The sequence below is a fragment of the Lepisma saccharinum genome, chromosome 8, assembly GCF_977018435.1.
Source record: "Lepisma saccharinum chromosome 8, izLepSacc3.1, whole genome shotgun sequence".
Taxonomy (NCBI): domain Eukaryota; kingdom Metazoa; phylum Arthropoda; class Insecta; order Zygentoma; family Lepismatidae; genus Lepisma; species Lepisma saccharinum.
The window spans coordinates 46,490,939-46,512,011 of NC_139236.1; the positions used below are offsets into that span (position 1 = coordinate 46,490,939).

The 21,073-nt window shown below is 37.2% G+C and overlaps 1 protein-coding gene across 1 annotated transcript in view; it reads right to left on the minus strand.

Annotated features, from left to right (window-relative positions):
• Window positions 1-306: 306 nt before the first annotated feature.
• The window catches only part of LOC145991449 (methyl farnesoate epoxidase-like), a 31,489-nt gene continuing 10,722 nt past the window's right edge, over window positions 307-21,073 (minus strand). The window contains exons 2-9 of the mRNA XM_083127454.1: window positions 14,674-14,774; window positions 13,203-13,451; window positions 11,080-11,498; window positions 7,996-8,101; window positions 4,023-4,203; window positions 2,511-2,625; window positions 1,487-1,625; window positions 307-617 (exon numbers count right to left, since the gene is read on the minus strand). Coding sequence (XP_082983580.1) covers window positions 436-617; window positions 1,487-1,625; window positions 2,511-2,625; window positions 4,023-4,203; window positions 7,996-8,101; window positions 11,080-11,498; window positions 13,203-13,451; window positions 14,674-14,755 — 1,473 coding nt within the window. The 5' untranslated portion in view covers window positions 14,756-14,774 and the 3' untranslated portion in view covers window positions 307-435. The remainder of the gene's footprint in view (window positions 618-1,486; window positions 1,626-2,510; window positions 2,626-4,022; window positions 4,204-7,995; window positions 8,102-11,079; window positions 11,499-13,202; window positions 13,452-14,673; window positions 14,775-21,073) is intronic.

A 21,073-nucleotide genomic window follows, 5' to 3' on the forward strand; every position in this document is an offset into this window, starting at 1 on the left:
TGAAGTAACAACTTATTTACTAAATAAAGTGAAAGTAAGTGCAATGCACAAGGAACAAAGTCACAATACTTGCACGTTTGACTTATGTAGCAAAAGATATAATAGAAATGAAACATCAAATGCAGGGAAGTATGTTAAAAAGGCGCCGTAGCAACCTTATGGCTAAAACCCCTACACTGAAATTCTTGAGCACGCCACTAGAATTTATATTATTTGGTTTATTGAAAGAAGGAAATATTACTCTAAGAAAAAAGAACACACTTGTGAATAAGTTAACTTTATTTCGAAACTATACTAGGCAAAATAAAACTACATTTTTATAGTTATTAATATTTTTTACTATCACAGACAAATGCGCACACAACATATCAGTTTCCCAAAGAAATACATACTTTTAATTAACATATAATTACCGTCACTTATAAAAATAAATAATTAGCTCCTTTCTGTAATTACTGCACGGAATGGCTTCGCCCTCATTGCTATTCCATCCAAAGTCTTTGGCGAAGGTGGCTCCGTTTGCGGTGGGACGCTGAACGAAAATTTCTGCAAAAGTGTCGTCGTCACGAGGAACAGAGTGATTCTAGAGAGGTGTTCGCCTGGACAACGCCTCTTGCCTGAAAGACGAAATACATATTGAGCACGCTGAAAAAGGTTTAGGAAAGGTTTTTGCAAGTCCACTCTGCGCTAATCAGAACTGAAGATATAGTTTAAAGTGGGATCCGAAACTTCCTGTCTCCAATGGGACATATTCTCTGTCCACTGTAAAAACGAAGCGAATGTAAACAAGTACATGAAGCTTCTGAGAAATCCTATTGGTTGATCCAGCTGTGAAGGAATCTTGCGCGTAGGAACATAGTGCATGCAGTTCCGGATCTATAAACCGCGAAACCCCGCAGTGCGGGGGCGGGACAGGATGAGCAAGTCTTTAGGGAGGCTTGCCTTTTACATACTCAAATATGTGTATGTGAAACAACAAAAATAGTAATTTGTCTAGCACAGCAGAGCAATCAAGGAAATACTACAGAAATATTGTAAGGTGAAAGGATTTGTTTTTCATGTTAAGTTGGCTAACATGCAGCAATTTTCGGTTAACAACTTGTGTTTAATGCTCCATACCACTAACTGAACATTAATTTCTTTCTAACCGCAAGCGTTTCTTCCCTAGATCTGTGGTGTAGATCTAGTATTATAGATTATTTTGTACATATGTGCGACAGATCTTACTACACAGAAGTCCAACACGTCGGACCGAGGGACGAAACTCCCATGGATAGAACGAATCAGTTTCATCATATCATTGTCCATCCCCATCGTCACGATTTGCCAAAAGTGGCAGAAAAGCAACGCTAAATATCAAACGTATAAAATTGAAAGTAGGCATATAACTCCAAGGTAAAGTCATTTCAGAAGTCCACAGACATTTCTATAAATAAAACACACAGGTTTAGGCATGTGACTCAACACTCATGCACGTTATACCGACCTCCTCCATAAAGAAACATCCAATCGTCATTAATTACTTGGCCGTCGTTAAGGAAACGTTCAGGTCTGAACACTCGTGAATCTTTCCAATGGTCTTCATCCATATGGACCCCGTAGAAATTCATCCAAATGGTTGTGCCCTGGAATCAGAGAAAATATCAACTTTAATCCAACTTCGGTTTAGAGATATTATGGAAAATATATGCTTAAGTCCAACAGAATATTTTGACACAATTGACAAAGTTCCTTATTTTCTTACGTAAGTGCGATTTATTCATCCCTCATAGAAATTCATCAGTTGATATACGAATACACTATGATTCAACCAATCCACCTGAAAGAAAAGTTGAGTTAAAAAAAGAAGTTGGTGTCAAAACGACATAGAAATAAGTCCCAGGAGGTCCACACCCTTGATGTTAATTCGGTGTTGATTTTTATATATATATATATATATATATATATAGTGCTGGAGCTAACAAAATGATTCTGTTCTCATGGTGTACTGTACATCCAGAACTATTTTCGATTTAATCGACTAAATGTTAACCCCTAACTAGTATCTATGGACTTGGATAATTGACATGGTTATAGAAGGATACTCAATTTTCATTGGTTTAGTTAAAGAAACATAACGTAATTTGTGCAAAGAGGAAAAAAAATCAGTCAGACATTGCAACGATGGGTCCTTTATTGTTTTGAAATTCCAAATTCTTAAAATTTCTACATTTTTATGTTGTCAGAAAGAGGTGGTTCAAAGTAATATTTTGCTGAAATTGAAATGAGTTATGAGCCATTTGAAACACAACGTATCAATAACAAACGTAACTAGTGGTACGTCTGTGAGAACGCTCGTTGAAAATAAAATTCAATAAGATTTGAAAAAAAAAATACAACACCTCGCGACCTTGAATGCGTGTAGCCAGCAACCTAACTTAAAGGTATGGAAAAGGGTCCACTTGTGCTTGAAGGGAGCCAGAAATAAAGTAAAAGATAAATTGAAATATTGTTTAATATCCATGTTTTACCTTCGGAATCTGGTATCCTAATATCTCGGTATCTTCGATTACCATCCGGGGAACCACTGGGAGTATGGTGATCATCCTCTGAATTTCAAGGATGGTTGCTGTGGTGAATGGCATCCTGGAATATATATTTATTTATTTATTATTATTTGAAGTAGGGTTAAACTTAAGCTTACAGTTTATTTTACACAGCTTACTATAAAAACAGCTGATGAAGAACCAGTAACTAGTTTTCAAGTTGTGTATACAGAATGATTATTCTTGATTATATGAATTGTTTATAAGTTAGAGATAGTAGCAATACACAATTTGAATGTTATAAATATTTATAAGACTGTGCTATAAATTAAGAATGTTACTATTTTTAATTAATAACATCGCACAATCAAACGCTCAAATGTAATATTCGTTAACATTTTGATAATTCATTAGCAAAATAACAGTTAAGTATACGTTGCTGTTTCTTTGTGTATTATTTTACGTAGTTTCCTAATTATTGTGAATATTCATTTCCAAATTAGGTTATGGTAGAAAACCAAGGATTAGACTATCACGTGAATTCTGTTTGCTAACCAATATATATATTTTTTATGTGCTTTCAGTAATGGTGACTGCCAAAGTTCCATATATACTAAAGTAGAAACAGATTTTTCGGCATGGATGCAATTGCAGATAATGAATTTTATATGTAAACATTATCGGATAGTGAAATAAAGCTAAGCAAACTCTAGGCAACTATATAATTTATCTAGAATAATGGAATTCAATCATTTGGTGCCGAATATCAGAGGATTTAGACCTATTTTCTGTAAGGTACAACTTTGGCGATATTATTGAATGGACTTGTTTCATGCAGTTAGACAGTATCGTATAGGATTACCTGGGAAGCAGTTTGTTATATCATTAATGTAACTTGCATGAAGAACGTTCAAGAACTATATATATATATATATATATATATATATATATATATATATATATATAATGTCTCTGTATGTGTAATTAGACAGACAAAAATAAGAAAACATTACTGTTAACTCAAACTATTCAGCTACTAACAATATAAAGGTGAGTGAAATAATAAAACTTGTTTTGTACCAAAACTAAAAGAATATCCGTTTTATTTCTCATTTCTGAGGATAAGGTCGTCTGCCTCCTATTAATAGTATATTAGATACTGACAATGTTAATATGGTCATGTGCTGGAATTAATCTTTGAATGTATGCTCATTACATTAAGAATAGTTTATCTCTTATGATGCAGTATATGAGATTTACATGCCAACTATCTATGTTATGCTTAATGTAAAATGTTAGTGATTCTTTTCTGAAATGTATTTAAACTTACGTACACGTGTGTGTCTGCTGTAACTATACTTTCGGTATAGCTGCATGAAACTATTTGAACATGATCGCGATAAAGTTCGGCCGTAAGAAAATTTCGCTCTGATGAAGCAAAAAACACACCATCTCAATAAAGATAATATCTAAAACTCCAGGAGTCAAATAGCTTACCTAGTCATATAGCTCACAGATGGGAGGGTGGTACGTCCCACCACAAGGTCCAATTCCTCTTGAACCTTCTTCTGGATTTCAGGGTAAAGAATCAGATACATGATCACAAAGCTCATGGTATTGCCAGCCGTGTCCAACCCTCCGAGCAACATGTCGAAGCAAATATCCACAATAGTTTCATCTGGAAGTTATGGATGATATACAAAGCTATTAAAATGAGTATATAAAATAAGAGAATCGAAGAGTAATTAATTTAGTATTATGGGCGAAGTGATATCTGCTAATTTTCCAATGAAACTAACAAAACGTGTGATTACTGTTAAACAATATCTCTTTATTCAGATTTCAGATAGTGGTTCGGATCCCACTTTAAACTGTAGGTCCAGTCCCGATTAGCCTTAGTGTGCATAAAGTGGACTTAAAAAAAACACCAATTCCAATTTCTAAAGAACCTTTCCATAGAAAACGCTCGATGCTCTTCCGACCAAAGCTGCATGACGACTGAAGGCTCTACTCAAGGATGTGTGTTTCACCACGCCACCTACAAAGATGCCGGTATGGTGCTAAATTTAAATCGTCTAATTATTTCTTGCCCATCCCGTATGTTTCGTTATTATCTTTTTCTTTTCTTTTGATATGCATTTGCCAAGGGAAGAAATGTGTTATTGCAAATCAAAGAATTAAACTTCTCTATACGAGTATTAATTTACATACTACTGGAAAATGAGTCATTGGTTAAGTAAGTGGGAGGGGGAAGAATTAGAAACTTTAAAGACATTGTTACACCAAGCGCCTAAGCAAGAGCTGAAGAAAACGAAGACAAAGGCATATTTTTTGCGTCAAAGTCTCGAGATTTCTTTAGTTCCAAATTTTACTTCATTATGTAGATTTAGTTCATAATTATGTTATTGTGGGGAACTGCGTTTCACAAGAGTCTGTGTATTGTGGTTGCTAGCTTATTTCGATCAAGTTGAGTCAATTTTGTATTCACAGTAACAAGACCACAAACAGATAACAGCTGATATTCAGGACATCAGTCTTCCGGAACATTTTAATCTAAAGGGTTTGAATGCTGTAAAGAAATCTCCTGGAATTTTATTCTTTAAGTTGACAAACCTATCAAGCTTATATACACTCACATCCATGTACCGTCACCGACAATAAAAATGGGTCACCTAGAGCCTCAAATACGTGCTTTCCTGCAGGGGAAAGTAACGAATAGTGTATGTTTTTTTTAATAATATTGTGTTTTATGTATCACATGTATAATAAAATCAGAATAGGATTGTGTATGTTAAGTGTTCACAGACCAAAAGTGCAAAGTGAATCAAACCTTCATTCTAGAGTGATTGACCTATTTGGCAGAAGACCGAGGCGTCTCCAGTTCGTCCCTGGAATAGTTGCTTTGTGTCGCCACTACAGGTGAAGGAAGTGGTAAGAACTCATTTTAATATTACAAGAGTCACATAAAACTTTAAAAGTCCAATAAAAATTTTAGGGCAGACTCAGGCACGGATCTAGAAATATGTTTCGGAGGGGGGGTCCGAACAAAGTGTCTCAAAATATTATTATTATTATCATTATTATTAGTGTTTAAACTAAAATAATTGTGTTAAATTAATTAAAATAGTATTAATTAGAATATTCAAATTAATTAATATATTTTTATTACATGAATGGGTAAATGGACGGTATAAGAATATTGATATAACAGCACGTATTCATTATCTAGCTTACGTGTAGTAAAGATCTGCAAAATTTTTAAAAAGAAAAACAACTGCCCTGGCAAGGAAATTAATGCCAAATAGATAAAGAATTGAATATTTATTGACTATAGAAAATGGATATTAGATCCAGTTGAAGAAAAGCAAATATCCTGGTGATTATTTTAAGAATGTTACTTTAAGAGTAGTAATAATTCTTGCCTAAATCTTTCTTGTTACTGTCATTCAAACTCGAATGATCCCAATATAATCCTTGTCTTCCAATAAGTTTGGCGTAAATAAATAAATAATCCTCCATTTAACAACAAGTATATTTTCATTATTTAATTTTGTTATTTTGTTATTTCATCATTTTCATTATTTAATTTTTGTACTTAGTAAGTCTTTCGGGGGGGCCGGACCCCCTGGACCCCCTTAAATACGTCCTTGGGCAGACTGTAAACAGCTCAGATTTACATGAGGTATCAACTGTTATTTACAAAACGACCTCAAGGCTTAATAAAGTGAGTTTCAAAACGCCATTTTTGTTATTTCAAAGATGGCGCCTTCAATGCACGCTTGCACGAATGAAGAGGAGTGGTTTATTGCCCTCTGTCAGCCTAAACCTTACAGAAATTTATCGGCAAATGAAACTTCAATATCTCTGTGCTTACCACATCAGCAAGTTTAGTAATGGAGGAGAAAGTTCGACAATATCCTCAGTTCGCAGGTAGATGGCCGGAAAGGCTCTCGCAGTGGCTCATAAGTGACTGCACGTGAACCCCAAAGACTTATTTTTCTTAAGGTATACAGGCACTAACCCAAAGTTGAAAAACAAGATCTTAAAACAAGAAAAGCTTTGAATGGCGCCCTCTACGATTAGGCTGGCGTTGGAGTGTTGCTTCGACGCTGCAAAATTATACCAACATCGTATGAGACTTGTTTTGTATAAGGCTTAATAAACATAGCTCTCGTAGGAAAACAACCGTAACGAAGTGTTCCAACAACTTTTTATAGTGATTTTTTTTGGGCGGATATCTCACGGCCTTGTGCCTCTCATGAAAGGCGCGAACTTGACCTCAAAATATACGTATATATGAAGGAATAAAAATACAATGTGTACGTGTAGAACGCATTTTAAAACACTTTTATGCCTGTCATATCCGACGACCAGTAACGTAATTTCAGACATTCTCATCCTAACGTTTCTATGATTTTCCTCATTCTTTATATCGCATTTGACTTCAGGATGAGATAAAAATCAGATCACACACAAGGCACAAGCAGGAAAAACAGAGCACTAGCGACGAGGAGGGTGTAATTTGATATGAATTTTCACTTTTGTTATTTAGTTTAGTTTTTCTTCCACTTTTGGCTAATCGCGACGATGAGGATGAGTAGTGATATGATGAAAGTAATGTAGTGACACCCACAAAGGACACCCATGCCTAGACCGGGATTCGAACCCGAGCCGGGACCTCTGGCGTCATAGAGCTAGCCACACTGCGACGGAGGTCGGGGAGAAGAATAATAAGGCAGGAATTGAGGGTGAATGATATAGTGGGACAGGAGGAGAGAGAGAGAAATAGAGAGAGAAAGAGAGAGCGAAAGAGAGAAGGAGAGAGAGAGGGAAGAAAGGTAGAGACGTCGAAGGAAAGACAGAAAAACAGTGTGTGTGTGTGTGTGTGAGAGAGAGAGAGAGAGAGAGAGAAAGAAAGCCACAACAAAATAGAGAAAAAGTGAGACGAGAAGAGAGAGAGAGAGAGAGAGAGAGAGAGAGAGAGAAAGAAACAAACATGGAGCGAATGAATGAGAGATAGAGAGGTGAGGACAAAAGGAGAAAAAGAAAGTCTAGCAGCGAAGGAGAGAGAAAGAGAGAGAGAGATAAACGAAGAAATAGAGATTAGGATAGAAGGAGAGTGGGATAGAAAGAGAGACGTACAACGAGCCGGGGGGGGGGGGGAGGGGAAGAGAAACATAATGAGGGAAGGGAAGATTCCGTTACTCTTAAACCTGTACATCTGCAGCCAATATGAAGTATTTCATATCAAAAAGTATTCGCCGATTTATCTAGTTTACCTAAGTAGATTAAACACAAATTATCAAATATTCACTTTCGTTGACACAATTATCCACAATAATATTCGACATCCATTATTCTATGCCTATTCCTAAACTATGGAAATCAACGAAATTGAGCCGGCTTCATCTCACTGCATTGCATACAATAAATACAACAGCAAGAAAGACAAAACAGTATACCACCTTACCTGATATGTTAAAGTTCTTATTTTCTTCTATTTCTTTAAGCAAGCCATCAATCAGATCTCTTACATTGTCAGGATCAAATGTTTTCCTGTGCTGTCTCAGGAGATCCTATAAACAAGAGCATTCTTATCAGTATATGTACTTTCTCTCTTGGATTTTTTTTTTAAAAGAAACCATTTACAATGTAACAAGTTTAATGAAGATTTTCACTTAACCCTTGTGCTACAAATTTATATTTCCATAATGAATTGGACAATATTTAGCACATTGGGCTTCTTCTGTTTCATTTGGAAAAAAGGGTTGATAATGGGGACATATATATAAATGGGTGCCCATCCCCCCCAGATCATATCATAATCCCCATAAAGTATTTAATTACAACAGGTTGTCTACTATTCTATTAATGAGAGTCACTTTTTTTAGCTTTACTGAACACTTTACTTGATCCGTCCCCACTTAAATTCTTCCTTTTCTTCATAACGGATTAAATATGGTGCACCTAATAACCCCCACCCCTCGCACATATTGCAGCATGGTGCTGAGATATAAACTTTTCTTTACATATGTTTTAGTAAAATACATGTTGAATTTTACATTATTGTAACGAAAAATTAAGCCCCTCTCAATTTTGAAAGCGCCTCCCACGCCCACCCTCTATATGTGCCAGCGGTATTCTAAAGGTATTTTTATGTCGGACGTATATATATCTCAGTGGTATCATGAAGGTATTTTATGTGAACACACACACACACACACATATATGACACCTATGGTGGTACCCTACAGTTATGTTTTTTTATCTATTTATTTATTTAACAAGAATTCCAAATACAGCGTTAACTATTTTACATTGGAATGTATAACGGTAGAAGAGAACAATAAAAATAACGACAAAATAATAGCATAAACAAAAATTACATCATATAAAGACCCTTACATGTTTTTGTACAATAGCCTTTTAAAACGTCCCTGATTTATCAAAATTGTCTATTTGCTCTGTTAACACGTTGAAATGCCTGGGTAGTCTGTAGAGCAAGGAACGTTAGATGAGGCTTAACCTTGGCTTCTGAGAAGCGAAAAGTTGAGTGCTTCTTGTTTGCGAAATGGCACTAGAAAGTTAATTTCCTGAAGAAGGCGGTCATTTTCTGATGGTACCATTAACAATTTTATGAAGGAATACATGGTCTGCCAATTTATGTCTCTCGTGAGGTGGATGGATATTTAAAATTTTCAGAAGAATAGGCTTTTGTAGGTGTTTAGTGGATGTAATTAGGAAACGAACAATGGCCAGGAAAAAAATTAGAACAGAATTTAGCCTATCTAAATTTGAAGGGCATGCCATAGACCAGACCGGAGAACAGTATTCAATTTTAGGAGAAACGAAAGATTTGTAAAAAAAAATGTTGAGAGGAGACAGGTTGTTCATTTCGGTGAAACGATAGAGTAGACCCAGCATACGCATGGAACCCTTCGTGACTGCGAAGATGTGTTCAGAAAAGGAAAGTTTCTCATCACAGATGACACCGAGGTCCTCCTTCATTGTGGCAACTCTTTGAACACAATTATTATTTATGAAATATTTTGTGTTGAATGTGTTTATATGGATACACACAGACAGCAGACAGGTTTCAAGTTTTAAACTGATAATTCAGGATTTATCACATGTTGAGTTGATTCCCATATTTCATTCCAAGATTTCATTTTTCATATTGTCACCCTCTTCATGGCCTCTTCTTCTTCTCTTCTACCCTTTAGAGATAGATGTCTGGAGTTGAACTCTCACCCTTCCTAGATCTCTCTAAATCCTGCCCTACCCTTGTCCACTCAAAAATGCCACGTGATGAAATTTGGGAGATTGTAAATACTTCAAGAACTTCGTTTAGTGTTCTATAGCAAGAGTTGTGGAACATGATCACTGAAGCAGGGATTACCTGATAATGACTGCTCATTAAAACTCGTCCATCGACATCACTGTCCAACCATATTTTATTCAATTAATGTTTACTGTTATATCACCCCCCTTTGGAGGCAAATTTAACCCTTAACTACTACGGACCACCTGTCAGACCTCTCTGAATTTCTCTTTTACTTATATCTCGCCCCCTCCAACTACAAGTGAACACCCATCAGTTGGGGTGCTGGCTACACGCTGTCAAGGTCACGACGTCTTGCCCGTTTTTGTCGAAATGTTATTGAACTCTACGTATTTTCGGTAAGCGGTTTGGCAGATGTACCACAGTAATTACGTGCGTTTTTTGTTACGTTTTTCTTCCAATGGCTCATAACTCAGTTTCAATTTCAGCGAAAGATTAGACAACATACAAATTAAGACATTTTAAGAATTTGGAATTTCCAAAAAAGTAAAGAAGCAACCGATTTTCTTCCTCTTTGCATAAATCACGTTACCTTTCCTGAACTAAACAATAATGATTGAAAAGTGAAAACAATAGTCTTCTGCAACCATGTTAATTCCATTGAAACGCGTCAGAAATTGAAAATAGTAAAACAGCTGCTTCAGAGTTCAAATTAAAACAGCGGTCTGACAGACCCCTCCATGGTAGTTGTGTGATTATCAACGTTCTTAATACTTAATGGTTAATGTAAGAGCATGCCTTTACTTAAAATCAGTGGCGGTGATTAGGGAGAGCGTGGGGAGTAGTTGCCTCCTCCACTTTTGCCCCCGCACTATACTAAACCTTATCTATCAAGGGAAAGTAAACTGTTCTTGCTCCCCAATTTCCGAACCCAATCATCGCCACTGCTTACAATTCAGCATTACTTCTATTACAGTGAGCATAAAATTGTAACATCTCTACTGATATCGTGCATAATCTTGCCTCCCTCTGTCTTCACCTGGTAGCGATCCTCTTGCCTTCAGATACTCCTGGTTTTGCTCGTTTTGCCTGACCTTCGCTCACCTCCTCTCAAGGTAAGAATCTCCTCACTTCCTCTGAAAACAAAAACCCTTTCCAAAAACCAGCTACAGGTCAGGACAAGGTTGTGCAAAATTATGCACGATATCGAGCAGATATGTTACGAAATTTGCAAATCAATTTTTGTCGTAATTGCAAAGGAACATATCTTACCCTGAGGTAATTCCTGATGTACTTTGTCCCCCTTCTCAGCACGGTGTACCCGGTGAAGTCAGGAGCTATGAACCTTAGCGAGGGAAGAGCGTTGAGGATCAGACCAGAGTTGATCATGGTCAGCTCGTACTCGTTGAGGTAGGCGAAGATCTGCTTCATGACAGGATCGTCGTACTTGAACTTGTGTCCTCCGATGAAGTGCCAGATGATGTTGAGGACGGGAGGGTGGAAGGCGTGTTCCATCTGGACCCCTTTGCTCCCGGCCAACCTGCTCTGCTCCTTAAGGTTGGAGGCCAAGCAGAGGGTCTCCTCGCTGATCATGGACTCCATCACCATGGTGCCGAAACCCAGCTCTTTCAAGATCTTCACTGCAACTTTCTTGTTCTGTACCCACGGTTGGCCGTTTGCGAATAGGATACCTGCCAAGCACAACGGAGACAATTATATGTATAGTCACCGACAATGAAAAAGGGACACGTAAATCCTGAAATATTTGCTTCCCTGCATGACGTTTTTTTAAAAGGGCGGGGGGTATGCGCTTAGTGATTTGCTTTTTTTATTTGCTTTATTTTACTTCGCTTTTTGTGCCACTTTTGGCAAATTTGGAACAATGATATAATGAAATTGATGTATGGACACTCACAAGCATCCATAAACAGGCCGGCATATCGCAATGTGCTAACCACTCTGCCACGGAGGCCGGCGTATGCGAGTAGTGTCCTGGTGCCTTTAAAATAAACCAGGGCGTCATATTCACCGAACATTACGGTTCCCCCATTTTATTTTTATTTTTATTTCAAAATTTAGTACAATACAATACAATGATAATACAAATACAATACACTAGATCCGATGTTCGGCTAATCAGAACAATATATTGACTATTGTTAGCTGTTGAGTTGATAGTGGGTAAGAGAAGGAAGTACGAAATTAGGGTACATCAGAATGTTGTATTGGGATCTAGTAAAATGAGAGTTAGCTGATGTAAGAAGTAAGAAAGTGTACCTACTGGAAGCCAGCAAAAGAAGAAGAGAAAAGAGAAAAATAATAATAAAATAATAATAATAAGTATTTTTTACAAAATAATAAATGAAAATAATCTAACTGGAAATAATCATCAGTAGGATAATGGATGGTCATTGTTGGTTTTTATTGGTTATTGTTGATTATTGTTCCTAGAATATTCATGATAGCAGTCCTGGGGAGCTTCAGGAAGTTTGGTTAACTGTTAATTCATTTAGTGTGGGATGTGCAAAAGGTGCATAAGAACAAGTGCAAAATATTATAATTTAGTCAAATTAGGTATGTTAGTTGTATGTTATTATATGAGATGTTGCTTATTGAAGGCGTTATGTGTGTGGCCTAAATCTGCAGCGATGGTAGAAGTGCCATTGGAAATTTGCTATTAAAATCCACTTACCGCCGTACTGTTAGGCAACACACACAGCATCTTGCAGGAAAGCTAATGTTTTTCAGGATCTAGGTGACCCACTTTTATTGCCGGTGACTGTACGTACAACTTATACAAGGTGTCACGAAACAACACAGACAAAGTCCACAGCATGCCGAGAAATAATGCGAGGGCTTCGAATTTCAATAGCCCAGTTATAATAATTTGAGTCAATGGCGTGTCAAGAGAATGGACTGGGGGTTTACCCCCACTCCCCGAATATTATAAATACTCAAAATAATTCTGGAGATTTGAATAATATAAAATACAGTGAAAATAGCTAATCCTTCATCGAGAACTTGTTTATTTCGAATACAGATGGCATGTTGGAAACATATTTAAATACGAATTTGTTCTAACTACCTTCTGCCGTTAATGTTCAATGAAGCCAAGATTAAGGTTGAAAATAAATGTTTCTACAAACTTCTTGAAGATTATACACACCTTTCTTATGTGTAGATGGAGATGTGTATCGCTCTGCGTGATTTATGCGAAAATGTATGTATCATTCACTTTGCAAACTTTATGCCTGAATCAATTTAATATCTTAAATGAATACATTCCATTTTTGGTTATGCTATCGAAATTAATATAACGTGCCAGATCTGTCATGTAGGATGGTTGTCCAACAAGTCTTGAATTCCAGAATAAACTCAAAACGTTAAATACTTGCCTCCAACGCCTTCGTAAATTTTCTGGTAAATCGGCAAGTGGGTCCGACCCTCCGTCGCCTTGCTGGTGGCCACTGCCTTCAGGGCATTCTTTCCCGAAACAATGACCTGCGTGAATCTTCCTTGCTTCAGTGTGATGATTGGTCCGTATGTTTTCGCGGCGTAGATGCACACGATCTTCATGGAGCGGAATCGCAGCCACAAAATCCCATACCACAAGTAGTTTCCAACAATGGGCCAAACAGGTGGGCCTGTTTCAAAGAAAGAAAAATGCATTTTGTTTTACGCAAGCAATTATTAAATAAAAAAAGGGATTTGGAATTATTACAGAGCATTAGATGAGCATAACAGTGTATATTTAGCGATCATTAAAGTATATATATTATATGCCTATTTGAATATTAAGTACCAAGGAATTGAAACCATTACTACAGGGTGGGATAAATGTTGCTTTCCCCAAAAATTAGTTCTCAGTTTTCACACTTGTTTATGAATAAACACATATATACGTCATAACTTGAACAAACACGTACCCCGTGTAAGTGGTGGGACTTGGCAACCCTGCTTGTTTTAGGGGTTTCATTTGTTTTCCCATATTGGATTGTCACTGTTTTTTGTGTGTCGGGTTGTGTCTGTAATAACTGCCTGTGTATCTTGCAATGAATCGCAAATTAACCAAAGATGATAGTGTTTTTGTGCTACAATGTTGGTGGAAATACAACAAAAACACAGCGTTGGTGATGGTAGACTTTGAGCATAGATTTTCTGGTGTTCAACTGTAGTCACATCAAGCGATGCAAAATTTGAACACATGATTTGAAATCGATAAAGATAGTTATTTATATTTCAAAATCTGTAAATCAGTGCCTAAACGATGTGAATTTGCATCACGAACAGAGTCTCAATTTTGAACAAACTTTGTAAAGACATGAGCAATGTGAGATTTTGAGTAAAGAAATGAGAAATGTACATTTTAGGGGAGAGCGAGTTGTATATAAAATACGAAGTGGAGTCAATACAATATATATATATACAAACTTATTCTGTGTTTGATAAGAGTGATACTTTTGAATCGAAAGGGTTGGGGTGAGATACTGTCAAGCCACACTTGCAAAATGAAATATTAATAACATGAAAGTCAGGACACGAATTACCAAGATAGACTGACTGTGTAAATTCAGATTTATCGGTATGTTTATTAATCTTTCAGGTCTGCGTGCGAAAAGCGTGGCTTGTCACTATATCTCGCCCCGACTACGTAATTATTTTTATTATTTTACGTCGCTTTTCTGCCTCTTTAGTCTAACCACGGCGATAATGATGAGTGATCATTGGAGCAAATTGATAAAGCCCGCAAAGGAACACCCATGCCCAAGCCACAGAGGTGGCTATTAAACTAGGTAGAAAACAGAATGACAGATGGAATAACTAGTAAAGAAAATAGTGGTACTAATTTCTAATTTTTGTACTTACCTGGTGGGAAACCTTTTGGAACCCGAGTATCAAGGTAGAGATAGAATGCTAAGGCAACGATCGCCACTATCCACCAAATCATGTTCGCTGATGAGTATAGCCTGAAACAGAAAACAAAAATGAAGATTGTGGGAAAGTTTATACCAACATACATTATTATGTTTTACGTAATGCATCACACAGATGCATTGAGTAAACACACATTTCCCCTACAAGGAAAAAGTCCGATCGAAAGCATATTATGCCATTATAGACTGTACTGGAATAAAGTTAGCTCGGCTAGAAAAACGGCCATGGAAGATGAAAATTGATTTTCGATTGTTCCTTTCTTGTGTTGGCCATTAACTTTGCATATGTCAGGTACGTACCTGCTAATATATCGTAATGACTTTAATTGAGTTCAAAGCTTTACATCTTTATTTATGGAATCATGGAGATGTTACTGATTCAGAAGAGTTTTGTTCAACTGTAAATACTATTATTATCAAATCAAGAATACACTGAATATTTTTCACATCTTTTAGAATTTAATTACCGAGTACAAATATCTTGAAGAGTATTGATCAGTTTTCTCACTTTACGTAATATTATAATTAATAAAAATATAGATTTTGTTCTGCCATCTATTAACAAAGAACACAAGCTTGATATTGTAGCGATAACTTTCATTGTCAATCAAGAGTGAATTAATGCAGGGATGAAGCATTTAAACATGACTGGGCAACCAGTTGTCAGTTGTGATTGTGTAAGAGCGCTCTTGTATGCACTGCAAAGAGAGGAACGGTGCTGGAGCTTTGAAAGTAGGGCAGAAAGGAGGGAAGGAGCATGCACCGCACACTTCGCTCGCTTGCCTCCACAAGTGCAAGCGAGTTGTCCAAGCCCGCTCTAAAAGTTAACATATTTCAGTGGAAGCAGTTAATATTATGAACTTTGCTGATCTTATGGCAAGGGTGTATAAAACGGAGGCAGAACGCAATGGCCAGAGACACACCAGGATTTTTCCCGTTGTCCTTGTGGACCAGTCTTACCCTGATCATGAGCGATAAACATCGACCTCACCTAGTTCAACCAATGGACAGGAGACTTCATAAGAACGAGTCGAGCCCATTGGTCTGCCGTGGAAGTGCAAAGTGTCATACGTTTCTTGTGTGCGAGGAATGCTCCGGCAGCGGATATTCATCGTCAACTCGTGAGAGTGTATGGTGAGAGTGTTATCAGTAAACAACACGTTGCGACGTATTAACGGCCAGGCATGTTGATTGAGGGTGTCATCTTCATTCATGACAATGCAAGAGCCCACACCACCCGCCAGACTCAACAGTTGCTGTAACGTTTCAGGTGGGAAGTGTGGAAGCATCCACCGTACATTCCGGACTTGCCCCCAGTGACCTTTTTCCCCAGCTGAAAGTGCACTTGTCTGGAACACGGTTCTCGTTCAACGATGACGCCCACGCAGCTGGTTCAATGAGCAGGGACATGATTTCTACAAAGACGGCATCAACAAGTTTCCATCGGTCTGATAAATGTCCCAATCGCCTTGGCGATTACGTGGAAAAGAGATGTGTGAGCAGCCTTCTTAGAATGCATCATCAATTCATTCCAGGTCATACCATGTTTCTTTTGTTGTTGTAATGTTTCTTTCTAATCTATTTACGCATTTGTATGCAACGATATTGTTTAGGCAGAAAACTGTACTCAATTCTGTACACTTTGTGTTTTGTTCCGTAAATACCACCTGCTAAAAGGAATTATGAAGAACAAACAGTAATGTTCAAACGGTTTTCTGGCATTGCAAATAGCTGTTTTTCAACTTGCATGCTGTAACGATGAACCAAAACCATTTTATTTACAAGACTTGTGCACGAAACCGGTAGAGCTAGCCTACAACTGAAGGTCGCTTCAAAGTAAGAATAATAAGAAAAAGAGCGAAGAAAAATATAATGTTTTGCTCGGATGCCGTAATTCCTGAGGTTTGCACAACGCACTGAAGAAGCAACAGACAGGATGAATATTGCAATGACCTTGGGTCCACCAGTTTCCACTGAACATGTATTTTTCTCCAAGATATTGTAAGAATACAATAGTTCATTTCGACCTTTTCAATGTGAACACTTTAGCTCAACCTGCTGCCCATCACAACAGCTTATGTAGGAACATTTATAATATGACAGCGATATAATAAAGGAGGGTTTGAATTTGTTTATACGTTCACTAGACTATTTGCTATGGACGGACAGTTTAGCGTGAGATCCAAGCCACTACGTACAATCACTTGCAATAAATTGATTGATTGATTGATTGATTGATTTGTTGTTATAAGTCCACTTTATGCACAGTAAGGCTAATCGGGACTGGACCTACAGTTTAAGGTGGTATCCGAACCACTTGTGCCTCCACCGTGTATCGAACCCGGGACCCCTTGATTACAAGGCGACGACGCAACCACTGCGCCATCGGGGAGGCCCCACTTGCAATAAAAATAAGACACCTTCTGTCCAATTAAAAATTATACATACTTGAGTACAAATATAATATTAGTCTTGTTTCGAAGCTGTTTGCATCTGTTTTTAAAATCCATTTCAATTCACATTGCGAAACCTATTTTATACAGATTTTTATTCAGCGGAGTAAAGCTATACGTGGAACGTGGCAAAACCTCAAGCATTGACTGGCTGTGCCAGCCCGTAGTCTCTACGTTTCAACGGACATCGCTGTGTGCAAATTTTTAAAATCTGAAAATTAAGAGTTGTGTTTAAAACATTTCGGTCTGCACCATACTAAAATTTCACCACGATCGGACGACCTGTTTTTGATTTATATAATATCAAAGAGAGCGATCGTTTGCAAACCTCCAGAAAACAGGCCCCTTTTTTGTTCTCACGACGATAAAAATTATAAAGCATACTATGAAAAATTGGTTAGCATAGATTAATGGAGAATTGAATAAGCTAAATGTTGATGTAAATTATTTCTTTGTATGTCTACTGGATAATTTTTAATTGCAGTCTAAACTCAAGTATCTACAATTTTTAATCGGATAGTAGATTCTGAAATACTGGCTTCTCTTCAAGGCGTTATGTGTGTTGCATAACTCTAAGGCGATGAGTGAATTTCAATACCAAATTTTCAATGACGACTTCTACCATAGCCGAAGAGTTATGCAACACACATAACACCTTGCAGGTAAGCCAGCATTTCAAGATCTAGGTGTCCCATTTTTATTGTCCGTGACTGTACGTACCTCGACAGGGAATCGAATCCGTGTCGCCTAGATTACAAGACGACGACGTTACCACCACGTCATCGGTACGAGACAGAAAAGAAAGAAACAAAAGAGAAGAAAGACAGAAACAAGAAAAGAAAGGGGAACAGAAGAAGAACAATTTAGAGAGTGAGAGAGAGAATAATAAGAAGAAGTAATGAGAGTAAAGACAAGAAATAAAGATATCATTTTTTTATTTCTGGTAGTGCGAGAGCTGGATAGTATCTTTCTTTCTTTCCACTTCGGATAATTTACGTAATTTACGACACTTGTGTACGCTTCAGGTTAATGTGAATATAAGCATAAATAATGATATGATATAGTGGATGATGGGGAAAACATACGTAATTGTACACCAAGGGTTCGAACCTAGGTGCCTTTATCTTCGTAGGAGTCGCACTGACCACTCCGCCACGAATGCAAGTAGGATTGGACACATTTGAAACCATAGGCCTGCTCACGGGGGTGCCTGGGCACCTCCTAATGTATACTCAAAAAGAAAACATATTAAAAACTACCATTAAAAACAATGAAAATCATATCCATGTTAAGAAAAGTAATGAATTTCGTTTCAGCTGAAATGTCCCATCTTTCTATGTCCAAAACAATATGATATTGTTTATTATAATAATCAATAATCACGTAATGAAGAAGATATTTTTCGCACAGAGCCCCTCCACAAATCCGCCGCATTTGTTCCTCTCCCGAACATAGCCTCGATTGTTAATGTAACCTTCCTCAACTAATAAGGTTCATTTGTTTATTGTAAAATTTATGAAGAGATAGTAATAGTTGTTTAATAGCGGGAAAGAGTATTTTTTGAGAACTTGTTGTTATTTATTTTATTTTATGAGAGGGATTCAGATGGTATTACCTGTAGAGATATAGCGTTGTACTGTATTACATTTGTTAGATTTGGTTAGCCCGTACCAATATTAATTTTCATTTGTTTACTTTCATTATTTAAATAATATAAATATCACCACAATGATAGGAAAAACCAGTTCTAAAGTGTTAACGAATACATAGGGACTATAATGTTACAATTTCATCTTCATATGCATAATAGTTTCTGAGAAAAGAGAACATTAAATTACGACAAATAATTTTCCAGATAGCTAATTAGTCCGCTCACGCCTATGCTTGAAATAGAAATATATTGTAAATACTCTACTGTGCAGATTGCTATTTCGCTATGTTTTTTTCCGGCGCACCCATGCTTAATAATTTTCACCAAGCGACTATTTCCGGATACAACTATACCAGTTTTGGATCTGCTGTTTTTTCGTACGTGTTCGCTTCTTCCACTGTGTAGTAGTCAGTAGGATACACTAAACTTTCTCCTTCTTAAAACAACGAGAGTTGCTATTTTTTTAAAAAAAAAGGCCTCTGCAACATTCTAAAGTCATAATTCAGCTTCCAGTTACGAGTCCAGAGCATGTTCTTGTCGTACTGTCACATTTAACATGCTGCTAGCATACGCCAGTGAAAGGAGAGCGAAGTTAAGACCTAGTTTCTTAGATAGCTAGCCAGTCTTACAAGGGTCTACCTATCGGACATCGTATTGAACAGCGTCGTCTTCTGATTCACGATAAATGTTCTCGTTGTTAGTGACCATACGTCCCCTTTAAGAGGCGTGTACCTGTCGTCCCGTCGATATTATGAAAAAACAAAACACTATTTGTCCTGTTTTATAAAAGCCCAGGAGTTGGCTTGTAAAATACGTCTAAATTTCAGAGACATTTCATGCTAAATAAATGTTGAATGGCAACACTGTGTCAAAAAGCTTGACTGAGTTTCAAGCACTTCATGACAATCAAAATATTTCTTTGTTATTATGAACATTCGAGCATACTGAGATTGTAATAATTAATACATTTTGACAACGAGTGATCATATTTGATTTATTGTTTATAATGTATCATTTGAAAGGCTTGGGAGCAAAACACGGTGACATTTTGGTTATTTCTGAGTTGATTAAGAAAAAAAGGTTACTAGAAGCTGCACTGTAGATTAATTGTTTTCGTGTTGTGTTTATCAATTTCACAAGGCTTCATTGAGTCCAATGCAAATTGTTTGACATGGAAATTTCACTCGAGAATTCAAGGATGGTACTTACTTTGTAACACAAAAATTACCAAAATGTCACTTTCCATGTTTTACACCAGACCCCTTCATTTATGTGATTTATACTTTAATGAATAGTAATAATATGTTAATAATAAAAATAATTGTGTAATTAGGCCTAACAGACTTTCTAGGGGTAAACGGACTTCCTTGGGATGTCCCGTTTTGGAGTCAAAATATTATGGCCACCATTAGGCATGCCTCGTTCACAGCTCTCTTTGGTCAAGCGCCGAACAATTGCAGTGTACGAGGGGGTGCTGAAAAGTTCGTAGCCCAACCAAGAAGGAGTGCACGTGGAATGATGAAATTTTACAGTTATTCTACATACTCCCCCCGAAGTTCAATACACTTCCTTGCACGATGCTCCAATTTTTTCAGACCTGTGAAAAAAATTCTGAAGGTTGTTCTACACACCACTGTTCCGTAGCACTAATCACCTCCTTATCAGATCCAAAATGGCGTCCTTTCAAGTGTTATTTGAGTTTGGGGAATAGGAAATAGTCTGACGGAGCTAGATCTGGGAAATAAAAGTGTGATCTAGACATTGAAACCCTAGATCATGCAATGTCAGTTGTGTTTGCAGTGCTCGATGGACAGGGGAATTGTCCTGCAGGAACAGAATTCCTTTTTTTCATTTTTCTGCGGCGTTGCACTTTCAGTTTGTCTTTCAATTTTGTGAGTAATGCAGAGTAATACTCTGCATTAAATGTCTGACCCTTGGGCAGGTAGTCTATGAGTACGACTCCATCCTTATCCCAGAAGAATGTTGCAAACACTTTCCCAGCCGACTTCTGCATCTTGAACTTCTTGGGGCGAGGGGAACCTGAGTGCCGCCACTCCATTGACTGTTGTTTCGTTTCAGGATCGTAGTGGTACAACCATGTTTCATCCATGGTTAATATTCGTGACAGAAATTGGTCGGCATTTCGTTCAAAATGGGCAATGACTTCCCTTGATGTCCTCACTCTTTCACGCCTTTGATCTGCTGACAGATTTTTGGGAACCCATTTT